The 22,134-nt window shown below is 36.8% G+C and overlaps 2 protein-coding genes and 1 long non-coding RNA gene across 9 annotated transcripts in view; 2 read left to right on the forward strand and 1 right to left on the reverse strand.

The window, feature by feature from the left end:
* Positions 1–286: 286 nt before the first annotated feature.
* LOC135164886 (uncharacterized MFS-type transporter C09D4.1) lies at positions 287–16,925 on the reverse strand. Of its 5 annotated transcripts, XM_064125661.1 has the most exons (10): positions 10,623–11,720; positions 9,505–9,678; positions 8,797–8,985; positions 8,061–8,282; positions 7,665–7,889; positions 3,461–3,590; positions 3,166–3,371; positions 2,869–2,972; positions 2,387–2,497; positions 287–2,307 (listed from the first exon to the last, which is right to left on the reverse strand). In XM_064125661.1, the coding sequence occupies exons 4-10, from the start codon at positions 8,205–8,207 to the stop codon at positions 2,046–2,048; spliced, it is 1,185 nt and encodes a 394-aa protein (XP_063981731.1). In that variant the 5' UTR covers positions 8,208–8,282; positions 8,797–8,985; positions 9,505–9,678; positions 10,623–11,720; the 3' UTR covers positions 287–2,045. The 5 variants fall into 5 exon arrangements, with proteins under 5 accessions (XP_063981731.1, XP_063981728.1, XP_063981729.1 ...); XM_064125658.1 differs by lacking the exons at positions 8,797–8,985; positions 9,505–9,678; positions 10,623–11,720 and adding exons at positions 15,094–15,484; positions 16,220–16,333; XM_064125659.1 differs by lacking the exon at positions 8,797–8,985 and having other exon boundaries at positions 10,623–11,724.
* Positions 11,915–18,021, forward strand: LOC135164894 (uncharacterized). Its single transcript, XR_010299402.1, has 4 exons — positions 11,915–12,114; positions 12,878–14,602; positions 16,175–17,449; positions 17,534–18,021. It is a non-coding gene; the product is annotated as an uncharacterized LOC135164894 (long non-coding RNA).
* A 1,342-nt stretch (positions 18,022–19,363) lies between these two features.
* M7bp (Myosin-7a binding protein) overlaps positions 19,364–22,134 on the forward strand; it is a 33,625-nt gene continuing 30,854 nt past the window's right edge. Inside the window, exons 1-2 of one of the 3 annotated variants that reach the window (XM_064125633.1) lie at positions 19,364–19,553; positions 20,249–20,718. In XM_064125633.1, coding sequence (XP_063981703.1) covers positions 20,609–20,718 — 110 coding nt within the window. In that variant the 5' untranslated portion in view covers positions 19,364–19,553; positions 20,249–20,608. Of the gene's footprint in view, positions 19,554–20,248; positions 20,719–22,134 lie in introns of those variants that run through there. The other 2 variants (XM_064125628.1, XM_064125631.1) reach the window with 2 other exon arrangements.

Consider the following 22,134-nt stretch of genomic DNA (forward strand, 5'->3'; position numbering starts at 1 on the left):
GGCCCTTTTTGCTCTAGGAGGCCTAGACGCCGAGAAAAACGCGAAAAACAAAAAAATCGATTTTAAAATATTCCCATATCCCATATTCGGAAATGGGGTTCCCCGAATAACATGCCACGTACTCCGTGGTCGGTTCGTTAACTCCAAATTACTCCTGTAAATATATGTTTGTAGCTTTATAAACCTTTAGGTTTCAGCAAGCTTAAATAAAAAAAAATAATAATCTGTGAATTCTTTATATAAATACAATTTTTTCTAATAGTCCAAGTGATGTAGTACTCGTAAATTAGTTCTTTGCCATCATTTATTAACGAAAACAACAACCATATACATTCCGATCAAGTAAGACTACATGAACATCGATAAATATAGTTTTCCTCTGTGATATCTCCAGCATTATCAAATTAAATGTAGTATCTTTATCAATAAATTATCACTGAAATAATCTCCAACAAAAAATGACTCAATATTGTTCATTCTAAATATTAGAGTGGAATGTCATTTTAGGTGATAACAATCTTGCTCATGACTCAAGTTTGGCGGATTAAAAATGTTTCAAAATAAGGGAATCACCACATTACATGAATTACATAAAAAACAGAAGACGAAAATATATACAACCGAGTACACTAGACTTCAGCCTTTTCAGATCTTCATCGATTCAAGGGAATATTAATAACAGATGTATATCGCGTTAAACATTCTTAGTACACATGTAGGTATTCTTCATTATTGTCGCTAATTGATTTGTAACTCTCTGTTACTTCTTATATGACTTAATTATTATCAACACACTATGGGGTTAAACATTCTATATAAAAAATATGGATATGAGTGCGCCATAAATAACAACGGGATCCTATTACCATTCAATGGTCCCCACTCATTATTATTCATTTTCTCACGTTATTGTCAGATTGTAAATATCCATCGATTCATCGATTCAATCCTTACGAACTAAACAATTTGATCCGCAAATCACGATATTCAACGTCATTATTCATTCATTTTCAATGAACTAAGGAATACATTTGTCAAAAAAATTATCGAGTAAAGAACACGAAGCCTTCTGAAATGCATGCAGTGTCTATAAATATTTCCTAAACAGTATTGACTATGACAACATTGTACTAACTGTTGAAGTAAATGGAAGAGGCCTATGTATCATACCAGCAAGAGATATTTGTCTGACCCTTCCCACACATTTAATATATTTTTTCCGATAAATTTTTTCTGAACTTGTCCGGAATTTAGTCTTTAAAAAATCGGAATTCACCGAAAAAATAAATGAAAACGGCCGCTTTGAAGCTGATTATTCCATGACAATTAATGAAACTCAGAAAATTTCAGGCGAAAAATTCCTGAGGTTTTCAACTGATCGCAAATTGCAAATGCAATTTTGTCAAACTGTATGAAAGACTCTCGAAGGGAGAACCACGAAATTTTGCGATGAAAGCAATAAATAAATTACGAAATGTTTAAAGAACATCGCATAATCATTTGGCTGCTTATTTTCATTTTTCAAATTGAATTAACTGTTTGTGACGTCGTAAAACCGACAGCGGAGAGTGAGCCGCAAAAGTTAAAAAACGTGACTCAACATTTTTGCAAAATTCAAGTAAAAAGGATAACTTTCGTCCTCTCGGTTAAAAAAAATGGTAAATCCAATTAAGTCTTCACTGCATCATTAATTTTCATGATCCCCCTCCTTAAGGGAAATTTAATGTCGTTTTCTCAAATTAAATTCTACATGGAGAGAAATTTCTAATAAAAATTCTGGTACTAGTACAGGATAAAAGGGGTAAAATGGTGCCCAGAAACAAATCCAGTGCAAGTGCTGGAAATTTTATTGGTTTGACTATTAATTTATCTCTCACGTCTGTGAATATGTCTGTCAATTCTTCAGAAATAGTTCCTCAACAGCATCAGATTGTTTCACAGCCAAGAGCTCGCAATTATCACCAGTATTCGTACTAGAATTTTGATAGAAATTACCTCTCCATGTAACCTGTCAATTTCCATTTGTTGCCAATAATAATTTTAAATTACAATTTGGCATTCTGTCGTCTCAAATCATTCGGTATCACGAGTGTGATTAATGCACCGACAGCGAGTATAGCGCACAATGCAATATTCGCCCAAAAATCGCTCCAGGTATTGATCAGTAGTCGATAGAGTGTTGTGAAGATTATTCCACATATTTGCGTGACAGCATTGAGGAGTCCAGCGGATGTCCCCTCTGGCTCCGGATAGGTCAACTCGGCGGCGAACTCGAAACCAACTGGCAGATAACCCGTCATGAAAAATCTGGTTAAACATATCGATTTTATTATAAGTTATATTGGCGCATTAAATGAATGTTTACGATAAAGTCAACAGTACTTACCCTAAAAGTGCTGCTGTGAGGTACACAACAACGATTGACCCACAATCGAGGGTGAATGTAAATACAATGAAACCCAGCAGCGAAAATACGTAAATTCCGAGAGTTGTTTCCCTTTATGAATCAACAATGAATTAATTTAATGTCGCAATTACGAGGTATTGTTCCCAATAGCGAAGTGACGAGTCTGATGGACAGAATAAATTATTTTCCGTACATTTCCAGCAACGTACCACTGATTTTCACGTATTTATATCCATGAATCTACCACTGAAGAAGAAATTAGTTTTGTGAATTATTTATAAATTTTTATAGTGTGATTCCAGTGAAAATTACTGTGCTGCCTAATTCCCCCAATAATTAATGATAAATTGCTGAGTCTGTTAAAAAATCGTGCTCCTAAAAAAATCGCTGCATTGTATTAACTGATTCTGTTCAATCCATCATACTCAGCCACTCCGCTACTTATTTTTATCACCACTTACTTGAACTTGTGAGTTTTATCGAGAATAACACCGCAGAAAACCGATCCTGCCATTCCGGCACAGACAATCGAAAGGCCAATTCGACCGGCGTCCGTCTCCGCATTCTGAAATATTCACAATTGATCTTGAGTAAATTTAGCAACGACACCCAGCACCCCACCCAAGATCAACACACCACAAATTGATAATAAACTCCCAGACCATTCATAATATCTACCGCTAATTGTCTTTCATCTTTCTGATTAATTTTGAATAATAGGCTGCCTGTACATAGCTCTTACAACTAAAACCAATTACCTCAAAGTGATTCAAGATAAGATCATTAAGAAGAGTGCTGATGCCGTAGAATATTCCAACATTGACTCCATAGCTGAGAAGTAATAGGAGATAACCAGTGTTCAGAAGGAGCCTCTTTATGGACTGAAAGAAGTTTTCCGACTTGGCAGCTTCTCTTCTCACCGCTTGGGCTGGACTCGGTGGTAGGGGTGGTTGGGCTTTGAAGACTGAACGTCAAAAAGTTCTCGTCAAAGTTCTTGTCAAACTATATATATTTATCGTGAAAAATTTTTTAATGAAAGTACTTTCTACGTACAGAGAATGATGAGCACCAGGATCACGGAACTTGCTCCAGCTACAATATAGAACATTGTTTGTAGGCCATGTTCAACAGCGGCCTTCGATACGAGCATCGGTGGGAAGAGGAATCCAATTGCAACACCCAGCTGAAATGAAAAATAATGATAAATCAAGACAATTAAGAGATTATTTTTGTTAAGTGTGAAGTTGCTGGAGCCTTCGAGCGACATCAACGAGCGATACAACACTTTGAAAATTGGAGATTTACTTAAATGACACTTTGGGATGACTTTTTAATCATTGCAAGTCTTATAGTTTGTTTTATTCATTAAATATCATTCACGCGTATGGGCCCAAATAGGAAGTGAGACTCATTCCCCGGTACAAATGATCTCAATCGTAATTTATTGCACCGTTTATCATCACTCAGAGAACACAATCATTCAAACATTGAACTTAGACCAGTATCCTGTTTCATGATTATTGGTGGTATCTTTGAGGGTCACTCGGTGTTATTCGTCTTCATTAAACCTGATTTCAAAAATAATGATGAGGACGAAAGAGCTTTCATTGTATTTCCGCAACTAACGATATAAACGAGTGGAGATTGAGCGGTGCAGTTCAAATTGAATAATTCGCGGGATTAATTCACACGGCTAATTTACTATCCCCCGGGGTCTATAATGGGGTCGAACCCTCTATTGGTCATTCAACGTTGGATTAATCAGCAGTTATTGACGAATGACCAATTTCCCCTTAATGTGATAGTCACCTACAGGGGGATTGATTCACTGGGTCACTGTTGTTCTCAATCTACGCAAATCTCCTTCGAAAAAAAAAACACACGTGGCACGGAATTTTTTTTCTCAGAGAGGACCTTTTTAGGAACGTACGTCTTCATCCAGTCATTCCCAGATGGAAAAGGACTAATCATAATTATTAGTGAATTTTATGAAGAATTATTATATTTAAAAATGGACATTCATTTATGTGAACAAATCTTCAATTAAATATTTCAAATTAAAAGGCTGAAAAGTTAAGCGGAAGTTTCGCTGTTTAAAGGAGGTCAGAGTTAACTTTATCATTCATTAAAAACTGGATTGAAATAATTCTAGAGAGCCCTATTGAGAGGGCTTGGTATGTGTGGTATGTGTGGAAAAATTAATTGTCTGTCCATAGTTGATTTCAGTCTATGTCAGTATTTTATAGTTTTTCTCTGGACAGTACCAAAATGTTTAAAATAGTTTCAATAAACAAAAACAGAGAGGAATGGATAAACAAGGGTCTTCTGTTAAATGTCCATAATGCAATACAATCCTAAAATATATAGAGAAGTTCATGGATTCAATTGTATTGGTATTCCAATTGAATGAATGCATGCTGATGTACTTAGGGCTCTTGTGGAAAATGACAATTTGAGTCATTTCGGTAGTGACAGAGAGTCCAGGGGACGAGGAAAACGAATGCAAAGCTCGAATTTAGGCGATCCCCGTCCATAATCCAATAAGCCCAAATCGTCCCAATTTTATATTCCCTAAATGGTGTTTGTACGACCTTCTTCCGCATAGTTGACATAAAAATTCCCAAATAGCCAATATGACCTTTTCTTAACATAATCAGAATCTAACGTAATTTACCATAATTGATATATTTAAAAATGAATTTCCACTTGAACAAAAGTTCTCTGAAGTAAATGATCTCGTGACGGGAGTAATTTTTTTCTTGCCTACACCGAAGTCAATGAATATATCAACACCGTAATAACAGACAAGTGTAAGTACTTATGAGTTTCCTTTCTGAATGCTCCGGTCGATCATTAAAGTGTCGATATTACCCCCCTCACTAATTTTCAGATTCATTCAACAGTAGCGGAAATATATGACCCGGAAAAAAGGCGCATCGATCAGGCCCTCAAATACATGTGATTGACGCCGCTCATTCGAATATCTTTTCTCTTGTGGGTTTCACGAAAAAAAATGGAGGAAAAATCAGACCGATGCAGATGAAAAACGGGAAACGGTGTCGAACAATTTTCGATCTAAAAATGTCTAGAAAATATCGAACAGAAGCTGAAGTCGTTCCATTTATTACGAAAAGTTATGATCAAGGACATGCTATGTCTGCATCTGGTAGAGTAAAAAATTACAATACGGAAAATTGTTAAATGGAAATGGGATATAACTGTCAGTCAACCGCAACATTTATTAGATTTCCTGAATGATTACTTGGTACCAAGATAAAGAGAAAAAAGAGATTTGAAATTATGAGGAACTGAATGTTACGTAATTTTTCATCGTCGTAAAAATTCAGAATCGCCAGTAATAATATCAAAATTCATGAATAATATATTCAAAAATTTTAAACTACCGCTGGTCAATTCAATAGTCGTCTGCAAAATAAATGATCTGTGGTTTACAACTGATTCTTATTCCACGCAAAATCCTATAAACTTTCAGAAATTTAATAAATTTTTCTACACAGATGAATGGACACCGGAAATGTAGCCAAAAACAAGCAATCTCCCTCCATTCTAGCCCTTTCTATGTCAGCGATTCAATCGATAAAGAATTTCTAAAAAATTACCCTGTCGATGGTAATTTCGATTTATCATGACAGAGTCTCATGAATCATCAATCTCCCCCGAATTATTCCAAAGTTACCCCTAAAGCCACGTTTTAACGAATGTATAGAGTCCTCTCCCTCTCAGGAAACACGAAAATTCCGCATTATCACTTATCTTTCATTTTTAACATCCCATTGACGCCCATTTCACTAGACAATATCCAGACCAACCTCGTTGGAATTATTACCGTCCTAATGTTATGATTTCGAGGGTATCGATATTTGGATATTCAAGATGAGTAGACAAGCACTTCAACCACGTGACTAGGTATTTGTTCACCTAGAGTATCAACAGAAGTCATGAACCACGACTTCACGTTCTTCGTGGCAGACTATGTGACGCCTTGGAGGAAACATTTATTGTGAGAGTGACATGAATTTAAACTAGTGACAACGAGGTACGTTCTAACATCTGATTCAACAATGCCACAATGAGATTATTGGAGGGTCAGACACTGGTGAAATTCTTTCGTATTAATTACCATATCTTTACCTTGAAAATTCAGGAATAATTATTGAGGTGCTTGGTATGAGTGATAAAAATAAATCGTCTGTCCATGACGGTTTTCAGTTAATGTGAGTATTTTATAGTTTCTCTTAGAACAGCACCGAAATTTTTAGAATAGTTTCAATAAACAAAAGCAGAGAGGAATGAATAAACAAGGCTATGACTTTTGGCAAATACGAGATATAAAATGTTGAAAGAAAATATCGCCATCTTTATATTTCCAGGTATTTACGTGTCAACTTATCTATTGGAATTTTTTTTGTGAAAGTCTAGATATAAAGGGTCCATTGTTGTTGCTTGTTAATTGTATAAACAAATTAAATGTAAGGAATTTTTGTATTTCAACATGTCATCAATTGAATATTTTTACAGAAAAATGGACACAAAACGCGTAGAACTTTGCAAGAAAATTTGAAAAAAAGAAATAGAAATTCAATCGAAATTGTAAATTGCATTCCTGTTTTAAATCTATCTGTACATGAAGAGTTAACAGTAATGTTATGCTATTCTAATTACGAAACTAAATAGAGTAAGTCGAAACTACTCCAGATATCTTAGGTATAATTATACTGAAAAATTTTTAACTTTTATGATCATTTTATAAAATTTCTTCTATTGCCTTTTGGCAAATGGGTCCAGAGCGTGAAAGCTTTGATCTCTAAGAGTCACTTGATCTGGAGACATCATATGGGAAAGATATACCTTCTGCGTGCGATAAATAATAGTATATTTCGATACAAGTGGAACGGGGTGGTAACGAATGTGTAGTTGTCACCCCCTCACGGGAGTTAAAATACCCCGTCGCACGTGTATCCGAACTCTACTTTTTGTTAGTGATGTTACGTTCAGCGAGTGATAAACTGTGCTATTTTCCTTTTACTAGTAAACTAAAGCGCTTTTCGCTAAAAAGTTTTGACTTTTCGTTTACAATTAAACGTAAACGCACATTTCGAGATGGGCTGAACCTAGCAGCAGTGACAAAAAACATTATAAAGTTTATACTCGAGCCATTTTTATATTAACAACCCCTGTCCATAATTCAATAATAATTAACATTCAAATGAATTAATTAACAATCAACTTCACTCACCTGATTACCGAAGACTCCGATGCTGCAAGCACTGCTGACCTGATCAGGCCCAAACCAAACGGCTGCTAATCTCGATGGAACAGAAAGTACAAACGTCTGACTTAACGCCACTATAGTGTGTCCTACAAAAGTTACCCAGAACTTGTCAGGCGAAACACTGAATACTTTAATCCATGAACCTAATGCAGTGCCAGTTGCACCTATCAAGGCTGCATTTCTAAGTCCCTGAATGCATTATCAAACAACGATTTGTTAATTGTGCGATAAAATAATTTCACTTATCAGTTAAATTGACTGTCGAAGATTTTTTTCTTATCGCGTATGAAATCACCAAAGTGGATCAACGCTTATCTCATTTTTTACACCGAAAACAACGTATTTTACTTGATTACTCACAAATTTGTCAAGAAGATAACTGGCAGGAAAAATAAAAGGTATGTACGTTATCATATAGATCACGCTTGTCAGGTCCACAGTAAATGAATTAACACCGTAATACTCCTGGATAATATTTCCAATTATACTGTATTGGATCCACTGCATCGCGTTGCATGCACTGTAGAGGACGAAGATAGCCAGGATCACCCATCTTCGACGATAAATTTTCGTCTCCACCACCTGGGGAACATCAAACACGTGATATAAATATTAAATAACAATTGTTCATTGTACAACATGTGCTGGTAAATATTCAGACATTGTTATTCATATTGACAGTTCATGGGGTCAATATCGTTCATCGCATGCAGTGTAATGATAAATAACATGAGTAATGCATGAACCAGACTCTTTTATTTTTACAACTAATAAAAAACAGAGACAGGGTACAATTTGGTGGTACAATAAGTGATAAGTCATTTCTGTTGCATTACGTTCTGCAGTTTTGGAATCGTGGACTTTACAAAAACTGTAAAGAATGGAATATCTCTGATAAAAATTATCACACGGATATTAGAGTTTACATTTCAAACGATTTATCAATAATTAATTTACAGTTTGACTGAATAGGTCTTTGTACGATTTGTATTTCTTTTGTTCTCGTGTTTCCACTTGAGATTGAAAAACATTTTATGGGTGAAAATTCTAAAAAGTTTGGGGCATGATGTGTATGCTCTGTTTTCTTGGGTCTAACCAGGGCATGAGTGGGACTGTTGATGTGTCATCAGGTCCAGTGTGTAGTGATCCTTTGATGTTTTTAGTTAGTCCCTCAAAGGAAACGAATCAAAGCGGTTGTGCCTTTCGATCGTGTAAAATAAACGATAATAAATAACATTCACACGTTTAGAATCATAACTATCCCACTTCCAATAACGGAGAAAAACTGTAAAGAAAAATTACTGTGAACATCATACGGAACATTTTAATGATTTTAAACAATTTGACGTGAGTTAATATGATGGTAAAATCAGAAAATTAATAACTGGCGGTGAATTTATTGGGTAATAACTATTTGATGACTTTCAAATAATAATTTTTTCAAGTAACTTCCCCCCAGTGCGCCTACAGAAATTATGCTGACATGGAATTCTGATGGGCCTTTAATTTTTCATATAAATTCCTATTCCACCCAAGAATTTTCATAGACGTCATAAAATTTCCACAACACAAGATAAAATAATTTGCCTCTCCACATTTCCCATTCCATACAGTAATTTTCCAAAGCCCATTTGGCCTGAGTTTTACGTTTTGCCCTTTAATTTTCCCAAAATTCTCCAGAACCAACTGTAGTATTTACGAGTTACTGCATTTTTTACGAAATATCTGGAAAGAAGTGAGAGGTCGATGCGCTCCACGATCGGAAAATTCAATAGAATTTTTTTTTCCGATTCAAACGAATTACCTGCGTCGATGGTACACCACATTCTACCGCTTTGACGTAATCTGAAGATGTTGCATCCATTTCCACAGTCTCCTGCATGAAAAGACGATAGAATTTTCCTCCTTCCAATTAAATCTATCCAATTCCTCTGGTTATTCCCCACAAATAACGTCCCACCTTCGTGTTATTGTAATTCTGTAATGAAATGAAGAGTCTTGATTTTTATTGAAATCAGTATCATCGAAATACCATTAACAGTACGCAAGCCGATGCTCGATTATCAATTAGCAGAGGAATGGGAACAGTCGGAGTTCGATGAAGAGGATGCGCGAGTATCGTGGTCTCTATTGAAATTGGCTTCAAGTGAATTCACAAGGGCTATCCGGCATTAATTAACGGTGAAATACAAAGGAAGTTCGATAATCCACGAGATATGCTGGGAATGAGTTTGCACTGTACTTCGCCGAGGGGTGGGAATTTTCACGTAATTTATATCAGTGAAAATTGACCTTCCTTATCGCTGCAGTTTAAACTCCCCAGTCACATCGAGCTCTTTTTTTCTCGGCGCAAGGTTCTCTTTATCTAAAAAAACCTAAGTGATTTACGCCTGAAATTAAATTTAGGTCGACATTTCACATCAAAGCAACTGCTACCTCTACCGTAAAATAAAATTGTATTATTTTCTCGGATAATTTCCGAGAAAATCCAAAGACAGTGACGTCATTGTATAAATGAAAATAATCGCCGGAGTGTTGTCCAGGAGAGCTGGGTATTTTTATCGCGAAATTATGTCGTACTAATTGGAATGAGTCCTTAGGGACACTTCCACCAAGACACATGGCTCTGGTACCTTTGACTCGTTACACTAGATTTCTCTTACATCGTTCCATGAATATTCACGACATTCAGCTTCATCTTAAGAAAAAACTAGGAGTCAAAAATCTCGAGATTTTTGTTGAATATTCAGGAGACTTTGACGTCAGTGATTGTTAGACTGCATCGATCCCTTGATAACTCCCCGAAATAACTAACTAGACTGATATTAAGGATGTGAAATTGCTGTTAACGAAGACCCTGAGGAGGTCAGCCGACCGAAATAAATCAGCTAGATCCGAAAAAGAAGAGAGAATCGAACGTACCTTTATTGACGATTTTCTTCCTCGTGTGTTTCATGTGATGAATTGTCTCAGTAATCTTGGTATTTCTGTCGTCTAGGCACTCTTTCATTCGTTTCCCCTATCTGTCTTGATGTGGGGGGATTATCAAAATATTGGCACACTCAGTCCACAAAAATATGTCGATAATTTCCTTAACAGCAGTTATAAATGCTCTCCGATAATGAATATTTTATTGTCAATATTGTACTGGTGTCAACGTCAGGCCCAATTTGACTTTCGCACATTACTCAGGATATGGTTGAATCAATCTACGTCTACAGTTTCACCAGGAGTTCAGGAGCTCAGCATTGAGTCTGCTGATAGCGTATATTCAGACCGAAATTCAGTTAAACTCGTCTGCGAGTCTTCAAACAATGGTGTACATTATCAATAAAACATTATTTGCAGTGATTCGGGTCTCGTTGATCCATAGCCTCAATTGTCGAAGATTTTACGATGCAATTAGCTCATCCTCAGCGCTAATTCCCACGACAATAGCCATTGATCATTGAATTTTCTCGCTCCACCACTTGTCAACAATGAACTTTGGTAATTTCATGTAAATCACTGATAACACTTTTAACTCACAAAATCACTACCCGCTAAAGTCCCCCTTTTATTTTCTCTCTCGTTAGCAATTTAAAAATACTCGGGTGAGATAATCACTGAACGGTCCTGCATTGTAGGAATTTCCGGGCGCGGGAATTCCGCTTGACGCGGTGATTTATGGTTTTCCTCTAGAATGTATCGATCGGAAAACTAGGCGATGGGATACCGCAGTAGGTAAAAAATATAGACAACAATGTGACACTTGACACTGGCTGACAGACAAAATAGTGAATCAAACATTCAGAGTTGGAATGAAAAATCCGTTAAGTCAAGGATTAATGATACGGTGTAAATGAAAAGTTTGATACACTCGGACGACTAGTGATCGATTGTAAACACGTGGTGTATCAAGTGAGATTGACTCGTTTGAATCATGACAGAAATTGTTGTCTCGCTGTATAGTTATCGCTCATGTGGTTCCCCTCTCCAGACTAAAGAATAACTTGTCAATGATACCGATGAGGCTGGCACAATCGGCGAGCCTCTGTGCACGTTTGGTGAAATCAACTCGATGGGTGAACTATACCAATGAGGGAACCGCCGGGGATGGCGGAAGAACATCAGCTGAGCGTCGCGGCGGTTAGTTGATATGGCCAGGCGGGTGTATTCCTACGACTCGCTTCTGCGCGATAAACGCGCGCGCACTGATATCCAACACCAAGGTCGTATGATGTACGAGTTGTGTTTGTGGTAATTCACCGTTTGTTACTTTGTTTTTGGGGCTTGGTGTGAATGTGTGGAAACATTTTGGATGATGATCGAGAGTAAAAGTTAAAGCCGGATATCCTCAATTGTTTATTGTAAAGTTGTAGTGCGATGGAGATCTTCCTGGCCGTTTCGTAAGACGTTTCGATCTAATCTGAGCGTTCGTATATATTTTTGGGAGAGTCTTTGGGCTCAAAATATTGGTGAATGGGGGTGGAATGGAGGTGGGAGGAGAAGGACCCATGGGGGATGATTGGATGAGTGTGACCTCGAGGGTTGGTCTTATCAGTGAAAGGAGGAGATTGTCTAGGAGTTGGTAAAAGTCCCAAATCAAGGGTTCGAGGGATTACCGTGACATTTTTGGATTAAGGACATGTGTTGAGTGTTGATAACGATTTGAAGGGATTTTGGAAATTGAAAAAATGGTATTGTTGGTGATATTCCAGCGGATGGTGGGGAACTTGTTTAATTAGTACTAACTAAATATCCTACAATAGTGGGTATACAAGAAATATCCAATACTGACTTGGAAGTTATTGTTAATTGATCGTATTGGAACTGACAATTGGACAGGAATTATTTACGGGAATTAAACATTAATACTTCATGTTAATGTCAAATTTTGGAGGAACCTCATAAAACAATGTCGATTATAAATAAAAAAAAATGTAGGAGACAATTAGAAATTTATATTGACCGTGTGTTGATCATAATTGAAGTCGATCGGGGTCATGTGATCAGGAAATTTCAGGGGCCTCGATTGAGGGAAATTTTCCAGATAAATTTATTAATTAGTCCTGATTTAGATTAATTTACTCCCTGATTAATTTAGTCGTGACGTTATGTATGTAGGCGAGTTTGATTATTTTATTAAACTAACGCCAAAACATTCTCATTAGCGACATCCAACATTCTATCCGCAGGGCCCCAACCGTCACGTTTCCGGGAATTCAGAATATGGAAGTGGGGACTAAGGCCCAAAAGATGCTGGCGATGGGGAGACGAGGATAGAATAGTATTGAGAGTGCATGGTATGTGTGGAAAAAAATTAATCGTCTGTCCATAGCTCTGTTTAGTCCATGTCAGTATTTTATAGTTTTAATAAACAGAAACAGAGAAGGAAAATAATGAAATGAGAGAACAGGGATTCCAGGGGGACCAGGGTTTCCAGACCGGGATTGTTGAATGGGTCCAGAGTGTGGAAACTTTGGTCACTAAGAGTTAGTTCTTCTGGAGACATCATGGGAGAAAGATATACCTTCTGCGTGCGATAATAAAGAATTAAAGTTTATCGCCAAATCGTTTGATATTATTTTGTAAATCCCTATCGAGGACGAGAGGTGGTGGAAAGACTGGGGCAGAAGAAGTAGTCGAAAACACTGGAAGGAGAGGATGGTGGAGATCCTGGGAGCGCCCCCAGAAAAGAGAATGATTGAGAGGCTGAGGAAGGCGGCAGAGGAGAGAAGATGAAGGCGAAGAGGAAGGAGACGGGAGGAGAAGAAAGTATTAGATAATGGGGGCTTACGGGGTTGTGTTTATAGATAAATAAGGCCATTTGTTTTTTTATATAGAGCTATATATGTTAATATTAAAGTTAAAATAGAAGAGACTTGTAAGAGAGGCTGGGGAGGATGTAAAGCAAAGAAAGACATTTGGAACATCAAGGAAATAAATAATAAATAAAAATAAAAATAATAGTAAATCCCTATCCATAATTCAATAGATAGGGGAAAAAATAGGGGAAAAATGTTAGCAATTGTAAAAAAATCGAAATTAATTTCCAAGCAGTGAGAGTTAATGGTGGATTCCCCTGACATTGGATTCCTCCTGAAAACTTCAGTGGACATGAATAATAAATAATCAGAGGATTGTTTTATTTTCGACCTGAGAATGAGAGAAATCCGTTCACCATTTGGATTAAGCCCGATAAGTGCTGAACGGAATCGAAGTCGTTTGAAGAACTTTGAGGTAGTGATTTGGAAAAAGGTAGAGTGGATCGCTGGTATCGATTTCGGGGTCCGGGGTACTCCAGTGCGCTTCATCCCAGCTGCCGAGTGGAGACCGTTCGAGTACTGGAAACTTGAGTTCCGGACAAACAACGAGAAGTTCGGGCGTTATGGACTGTTTGTGATAGCCACTGGATACGTCTCCTGCACATCTACGCTTTGGTGGGCTCGTTTTATTTAGGAAGGGGTAAAGTCTCGGAGGAGGTGTAATGTGTAAGCTGAGATTTTACGGCTGGCTGTCACGTTCTTCTTACCTTGAGAGTTGGAGATTGTGGGTTTGAGAGAAATACGCGGCGCGATTGATAAGAGGTTTATTTAGTCAATTCAGTTTTATTATGTAAGTTTTATGGGGCTCACGTACCCCAGTTGTCTCTCCCTCGCGAACCCCGTCTATGACGTCGAGGGCTGCTATTCACACGAGTTAAAACATCCCCATTACACGTGAATCCGAACTATACTTTTTGTTAGTGATGTTACGTTTAACGAGTGGTGAACTCTACCATTTTTCGTTTACTAGTAAAAAAAAATATTTTCGTTTACCAGTTTTGACTTTTTGTTTACTTGTAAACGAAAAGACACTTTTTGAAGGTGACAAAATAGTCCAAAACGTTCCAGAGAACGTAGGAAACGTTCAGTGAAAAAGTGCGTAACTCTTCCATAATTTTGACTGAATATTATTTTGTCATTTTTCAAGAATTTTTCTGATCGTGTGATAATTGCTGCAATGGTTTATTATAAAATTACCATATCACGCATTCTCGAGCTGACTTGAAATCCCAAATTTACATTTATTTCCGAGAAATATACTGGTGTGATTGATAAAAGGTCGATTGAGGTAGATAATCAGTCTTGTTGAAGAGCTGTCACCCATTCGGATTCAAGGATTTACTTGGGATTACTGGATAATTATATGGCTGTTATCACTAGAATTTTATTGGGAGTACTTTGATAAAGAAATCAGCATTCGAAAACTTCAAAGATGATGTGGAAAAAGGAGTAAAAATAAAAGACAAACAATCCCCTGGATGTTTATTGGAAATTTTAGGAATTTTTCACTCCCTTTAATACTTTCAATGCATTTCTTCTTTTCTTTGTCATTGTTTTCCTTATTTAATCATTAACATTGGACTCACCCTTCGCTTTCTTGCAATCTTCACATCCTCAGTAGGCACTATTTGAAAATCACAGGTATTTCTCGTTTCTCTCCCCTCCATATCTTAAATAATATTGTTAATACTATTCGTGATAGTAAACACACGCAAACTTTAGGACATCCAAACGAAAACTGAACGCACACTGAAGCATCTCTGAGTGTACGGGCTCACATGAGTTAGTCTAATGTCTGAATACCATATTTACATTTTGTGGTGAACGAAACGTCGTGAATAAAGGCATTGGTGAGTCCCAAGTGGATACTATGGATTCTTTGCTGGACACTTACGCAACGACATCAATTGAGATTTCAATAAATTTCTTCAATTGAACAGATTGACTGTAAAATGTTCTTTGTCAGAGCACACGTGACTGTAATTGAATTGTTCCGTGTAATATGATTGAATGAACGTAATTGTGGGAATCAAAGTATTTCTCCCATGTTACTTGGGGAGGTGTTGGGGTGCGGGGTGGACCGACGAACTGACGGAACAGATCTAATGCAATGTATCGCACTTTCTCGACATTATTACCTCTCCATGAGAGAAAATAGCACTTGTCACATTGCGATTCTGAGACTTTATCGAAGAGTATGTGACAGATAAGGCTCCACTTCGATCCATTGTTTATCGGTGAACTGTACTATCGAGAGGGTGCTGTGTATGTGATTCTACACATGGACAGATTTTTTTTTAGAAAAATTCCAGTGCGAATGTTGAAAAAATTACAGTTCACTGACCGCGAAAATTTTGAGTGTTTTTACGGGAATTTTCCTAGACGGAGAGAAAAATTCTTGAAAAATTACGTGTGTTTAGTAATCGACCGGTCAGAACAGTGTTAGGTAAAAATGACGGAATAGTTGGGCATTTTTTCAGCGAATATTCTGTATTTTTTTTTTTGGAACGTTTTGGACTTTTTCCTGAAAGTTCACTGAAAAAGTGCGTATTAATTGTTCCGTAATTTTTACCGAATATTGTTTTGTCTGGCGGATTAGGGAACAGGCACGTAATTTTTCAAGAATTTTTCTCTCCGTTTAATCATTTAATGAGTGTTTTAGTTCAGGTTCAGGTGTCGTTCAGGGAAAATTGTTGGAGAAAATGATCTGACTGTTTAAGAGAAGCTGCGGAATCCACACGGAGAGAAAAATCTAATAATTTTTATAGTGTGATTCTGATGAAAATTACTGTGCTGTCGTACAATTTCGGCGTAAACTGCGGACCTGAGAAAAATTACTACGCCTTCATTCAAAGTGTGATGCAACATTTCCCATGACGAAGTCCAACATCGACAGTAATCGGCGACATTCGGGGCTCATCGTTAACCAATCACAATGAGTCATTGAAAAATTGCTGTGTCCACAGTAAAAACTGAAGGAAGGCCCAATAAAATGGACTGACCTTGATGGGAATTTTTAAAAGATTTCTATGATTTCTTCATTCAATCTACAATGAAAAATGATAGACCTTCAAATTTTATAGCGCTGTTTGGTAAATTTTAGCAGGCTCCATATCATTAATTACCAAATTTATTACAAAATTGACAGTATTGATAGGATTTTTTATGTGTGAGTAAAAGACATTCCATTGCACCTCGATTCTAGTGCACAGTAATTTATCACAGACTTTTCTCCCCATTTACGGAGAGAAATATTCAATCAAAACTACGTACCTTTTCCATAATATGCGATTGTCGGCAATTTTACGAAACTGCCACAGAATTTTTCCTGAAATTTCCGTAATTTTTGGTTGAACCGACTGCGAAAAATTACGGTACGGTCGTGTCAAATTTCCCAGTTAATTCCGTAACATCTAAACGATCGACGAATTCCGCAATTGTTACGAAATATTTCTCGTTACGTAGTCTGGTAATTTTTCTCGAAGGGTCAGATCACCCTTCCTGAACAATCAACAAAATTTATTGAGTCATTCTGTCGTTCTCCCCCTCAATCAGAACACAACACTATTACCAAACGTTTAGAGACTAATTCCATCCAATTTTTTCTCGAATTTTTTTCTCGACAGTAGAACGAAAGAGTTAATCATGAATTTTTCGCAGTGCATAAATTTATCGGAAAGATAGTATCTGCCTCTTTCAATGCTGTGACTTCATCGAAGAAAGGAATTTTAAATAGATAAGGTGCCACGATATTGGAGACATGCACTTTGCTCCATTGTTTATCAGCGGAAAGTACTCGTCGGTGAGAATACGACGGTGCACTCAAATAGGGTAAAAAGTGCACCCTTGACATCATTTACTTGTCAGATGACGAATAACAATGCAGAGCATCGTTCACTCCACACGATGAAAAGACAAAAAATTACTTCGCTGACATTTTGGGTGGGTATTTCATTGATTCAAATACTCATCGAGTTCAATGACAAAAATTGAACGGCACTTGCCTTGTAAATCTTTACTCCACAGGTCTGATCCATCACGGGATTCATCCACTCCGGTAACGCAGAAAGTTCCTATGCCGGTAGACACCACTGAGCCTCCGATTATCGATCTGTGGAGGCTAAATATAGATGTCACGATATCATGCATTTTTGTATTACTGTATACAGAAGACGTGAAAAGGGTGATCTTTCACTATGAGCTTCTTAACTTCAGTTAAAGTACCTGAATTATTTCGAAAAATTTTCATTGAGATTATAAAACGGAATTAAATTGAACAATTAATTTTAACTTGATTCTAATTGTGGGAGTAATTTAAATAACAACAAATGAAAGAATATTCTTGAGTAGAAAATTCATAACGTCCTCTCATTAAATGCACATAAATATTATACTATTATATTATTATTATTATTATATAATATTATTATTGTATAATATTATTATTATATTATAGGGATATTATGAAATTTTTATAAAACAAAAATGAAACCCAAGTGAATTGTTACTTTCACAAAAAAATGATCAATATATTTTTCAAATAAATTAGCAATTTGCTGTCAATAAAATTTCGACAAGTAATAATATATATTGTCCAATACAGATAGTTATTTATTTTTATATCCAATAGATAATAGATACTTGTTCATTTTTTTGAACAATAATTTTAAAAAGATGATGCAATTCAGAATAAAACTGATAGTATCGTCCAAGATGATAGAGGATAGAGGAAGCAAGTACAGTTTTAGAATAGTCCGAGGGTAATTGAAGACTTGATTGGATAGATCGTCAAGCACGACAAACTTGACTCGGTATTTTTCTGAAATTGTCATGCACAAAAACGTGCCATATCGATAAGGTGAAAGCAAAACGGTACACCACTTTGGGTTCCTGTATCAAAGTGGGCCAAGCATGTATGCAGCAAGGTGTTTATTGAGTGTAGTCTGTACCCGTGGTCAACACATGATCATTCTGTCCTCGGAAGAGATAAGGATTTCATTTGCCGGGACCAGTCAATGAATTTTTCAAGTAATTTTTTATTCTTCTGTAGTCCTGAGTGAAAAGGAGAATTGGTGAATTCCTGTGTTACGAATGAAAATTTTCAATCTTCATTATCTTAGATTGAACTGTCTCGTTCCTTTCTACTTCCACACACTGAGAGAACATTCTAAATAACAGAAATTTTATGACTGATTGGAATGGGTCATTGGCCTGAACAATCGTAAAAAATGCGATCAAAAAACAATTCGATTTTTAATGTATTCGATACAGAAAAAATGAGTTTAGTGGCTCAACCTTTTCCTTCATCACCATTAACTCAGAATGTCAGTCCCCAATTTGATAAGAGTCCCTATTGTCCGCAGCAGAAAATTGGTTTCATAGAAAACAAAATTAATCGTACGGTTTTCTCTACAACATAAAAATCGTTCCCAAAAAACCGAAATTCTTCACGAATCGTCGATTCCATATGAAGATCTTGAGAAATGTTAAGCCATAACAACTCATGAGACAAAATATTACAGAAGTTATTCAACTTTGCAGATACGAATTACATCACGAGGTCCACTGCTAAAGTCTCCAATGCTAATGATGCCATCCTTGACTGAGAGCGCAGAGTTATCCAGCGCTATTAGCATCTGAAACCAGCGAAAACACTTCGAAAATTCATATCTCCCTCAAACAACTGCGCGTGCATTCTCCCACAAATTATTTCACGGTAATGCACAATGAACCGGATAATCATGTCCGCGAGACATTTAGTGTGCCAGCCGAAAGTGTGTTAGTTGCAAAGCACTTTAGTTCCTCGCAACTTTGGTTCAGTTGAATCTTATCGTTCTAGGAGTGAACATCCGCTACCTGCGAGTCTATCTCGTGCGTTCAGTGATAGCAATTTTATCTGAGTACAGAAAGCATTTTTAATGCATCAAAATCACCGCGATTTTCGACTATTGCAGTCCCCAAAGTGTCGTAAAAGTGCACCATTTTTGGTCCAAGGAGGATCCCCTCGTTACCTTGATTGTTTATTATTTACTGTCTAAATTCGTGGGTATAACAGCATTTTATAAAACTACTGATAACCGAGATAACCGGATGATGATACGCACAACCTTTAGTTTTCCTTCAGCATTCGAAATATAATTAATCAACGACTTTCTAACTCAGAGGAAAAAACACAATGCGGAGCATAACCGATCACTGATTTTCAGGAATTTATCATCAATTATCGATAGCACAGAATGTTGACTGGAATAATGATGATCACAAGTCATTTCTATCACCGATATTTGATAATAGATTCTCAAAAATTCTGAATATCTCTCACACTACTTTACTTCCTAACAATCGACACTACCATAACAGGAGATGATGAATGGACAGTAGGCCGACATTTGGCCAATGCTGGCCAACAGTCGGCCGACTGTCGGCCATTATAATATATTTTTAAAAATCTCATTTTCAGGAACATTAAACCGTGTTCCAGGTACTCGACTTCAACTGCAAGATATCTACCCTAAGAGGAGATAAGGAATGGCCGACAGTCGGCCGACTGTCGGCCAGCATTGGCCAAATGTCGGCCCACTGTCGGCCATTCCTTATCTCCTCTTAGGGTAAATATCTTGCAGTTGAAGTCGAGTACCTGGAACACAGTTTAATGTTCCTGAAAATGAGATTTTTTTTAGTCTCTGAATGACGTACTAGATTATTATGAGATTAGATCCTGATGTCAGAATGAATTTTCAGATCCCATTGACTGCAATAAAATTCAATCACGCTTTCATGTTATCCAATAAACATCAAGATCGATAGCGCAGAGATAGCCCTAGTCCTATCAAACGCCTGTATCTGAGTCCAAGACGTTGAGCTAACAGTCGTGGAAAAAGCCTCATAGACTACGGACCCTAAGGTTGAATCCTAACAGTCCAGCTCGAATGCCTATCGCGATTGTACACACCGGCAATTCAATGCAAATACCTGGTGCACGTGCTGCTCCCAGCTGTACTACGAATTTGATACAAATGTGAAATACTCATCGTTAAGTGAACACAATCTTTCAACATTGTCCTTCATTCTCCTTTTTACTGAAGTGAAAAAGGATTAGCAATGAAATCCAACGAACTGAATTTTAAAATGATTCTTCCTCCTGCAACTGTCGGAATCCTCGTGGTAGCTTCTGGAATTTGTTTTATTTTATTCAACAGTTTTCGCAGAGGGTAAGTTGAGGAAATTAAAAATATTTGCACTCCACATTTATGACCCATATTTTAATTACCCATTAAAATTTAATTTAATCGTTAATATTCGACTGCTGCATTGACCGTTCGATAAATTTGAAATTACGTTTCATGGTATTTTCAATTACCACAAACGAACCCGAAATTTACAAGCGACCACTGACATTTTCATGCAACGAAAAAACTCATTACTCTTGAGTACTCAATATGAATAAAATTTAATGAACAATTGATTCGTAAAATGCAATTTAAGGTGCCAATGTCGGAAATGAGTCGATGGTATTTCAATGCATTTCTACCAGTCATTGAAAATACGTTAAAAACAAAATAGAAAATAGAAACTGTCTCTGGTTTTCAACTTTCTACGGTATCTCAGAGTTCTCCAGCTCAACTATCAACGTTATCAATGACCTCAAATCTGATTCTGCATTTTCTTCGCCGGTAAATGAATGAAACTCCGACTCGGATTAGTAACGGCATTAATTTCTTATCTTCGGTAATTATTGCTGCGATAGACATTGAACATTTCTAATGACAATAACGCAACTTGCATTTTTCCGAGGCCGTACAATCATCGAGGTAAATGCATACATATGTATAGACTGGAGAGATTGAGGCCGTCAATGTCAATTGAGCATGTTACGTCAACCCAGTTGCTCTGAGACACGACGTTGCCTGAAAATGGCAGGAAAATACCTGGGTTATTCCTGTGTATTCCTCGGCAGAAGTTTACCAATGAGGGAGCGGTACTATTTCTCGGAAAAAATAAAGGAGATTATCGACCGATACGGAAGACTTACGATCTTCCAATTAATTCTTATCGTTTCTTTGCTTTGAAACTTCAATAAGCTACCAATACAGGTGGCGAGAAAATTATACTTTTCAAGGAAAAGTCGATCATAAACGCCGTACGAAGGTTAATTAATAGGGTTGACCTTGAAAAGTGAGGGAATAAGATCGGTAAATAACAGTTATTAGGCTTCTCTCAGTATGGATATTATCAGTTGTGCTACAGTGAACCGTAAAAATTCATAATAAGATGATTATTTTATTGCAATTATTCAATCTGATTTCCCAGACTTTAGGTGACTCTATGACATTGTCAGAATCCCGGAAAAAATATCCCCGGAGAAAATATCCCCAGAAAAAATATCCCCAAGATAAATTTTAATTTTTCATTTTTTTAATTTATTTGAGACATATTTTCATTTTAAATGCAAATTTAAAAAAAAAACGATTTATTTTTACTAAATATTTTTCTGGGGATATTTTCTCTGGGGATATTTTTTCCGGGATAATTTTTTCCCCACCCGTTATTGACAAATTAACCCGAAGACATCGGGTGGTCTAGGGTTCCTCCAACTCTGACCGCAGAGTCGATGAGCATAAGACATC

This window comes from Diachasmimorpha longicaudata, chromosome 7 (genome assembly GCF_034640455.1).
Source record: "Diachasmimorpha longicaudata isolate KC_UGA_2023 chromosome 7, iyDiaLong2, whole genome shotgun sequence".
Classification (NCBI taxonomy): Eukaryota; Metazoa; Arthropoda; class Insecta; order Hymenoptera; family Braconidae; genus Diachasmimorpha; species Diachasmimorpha longicaudata.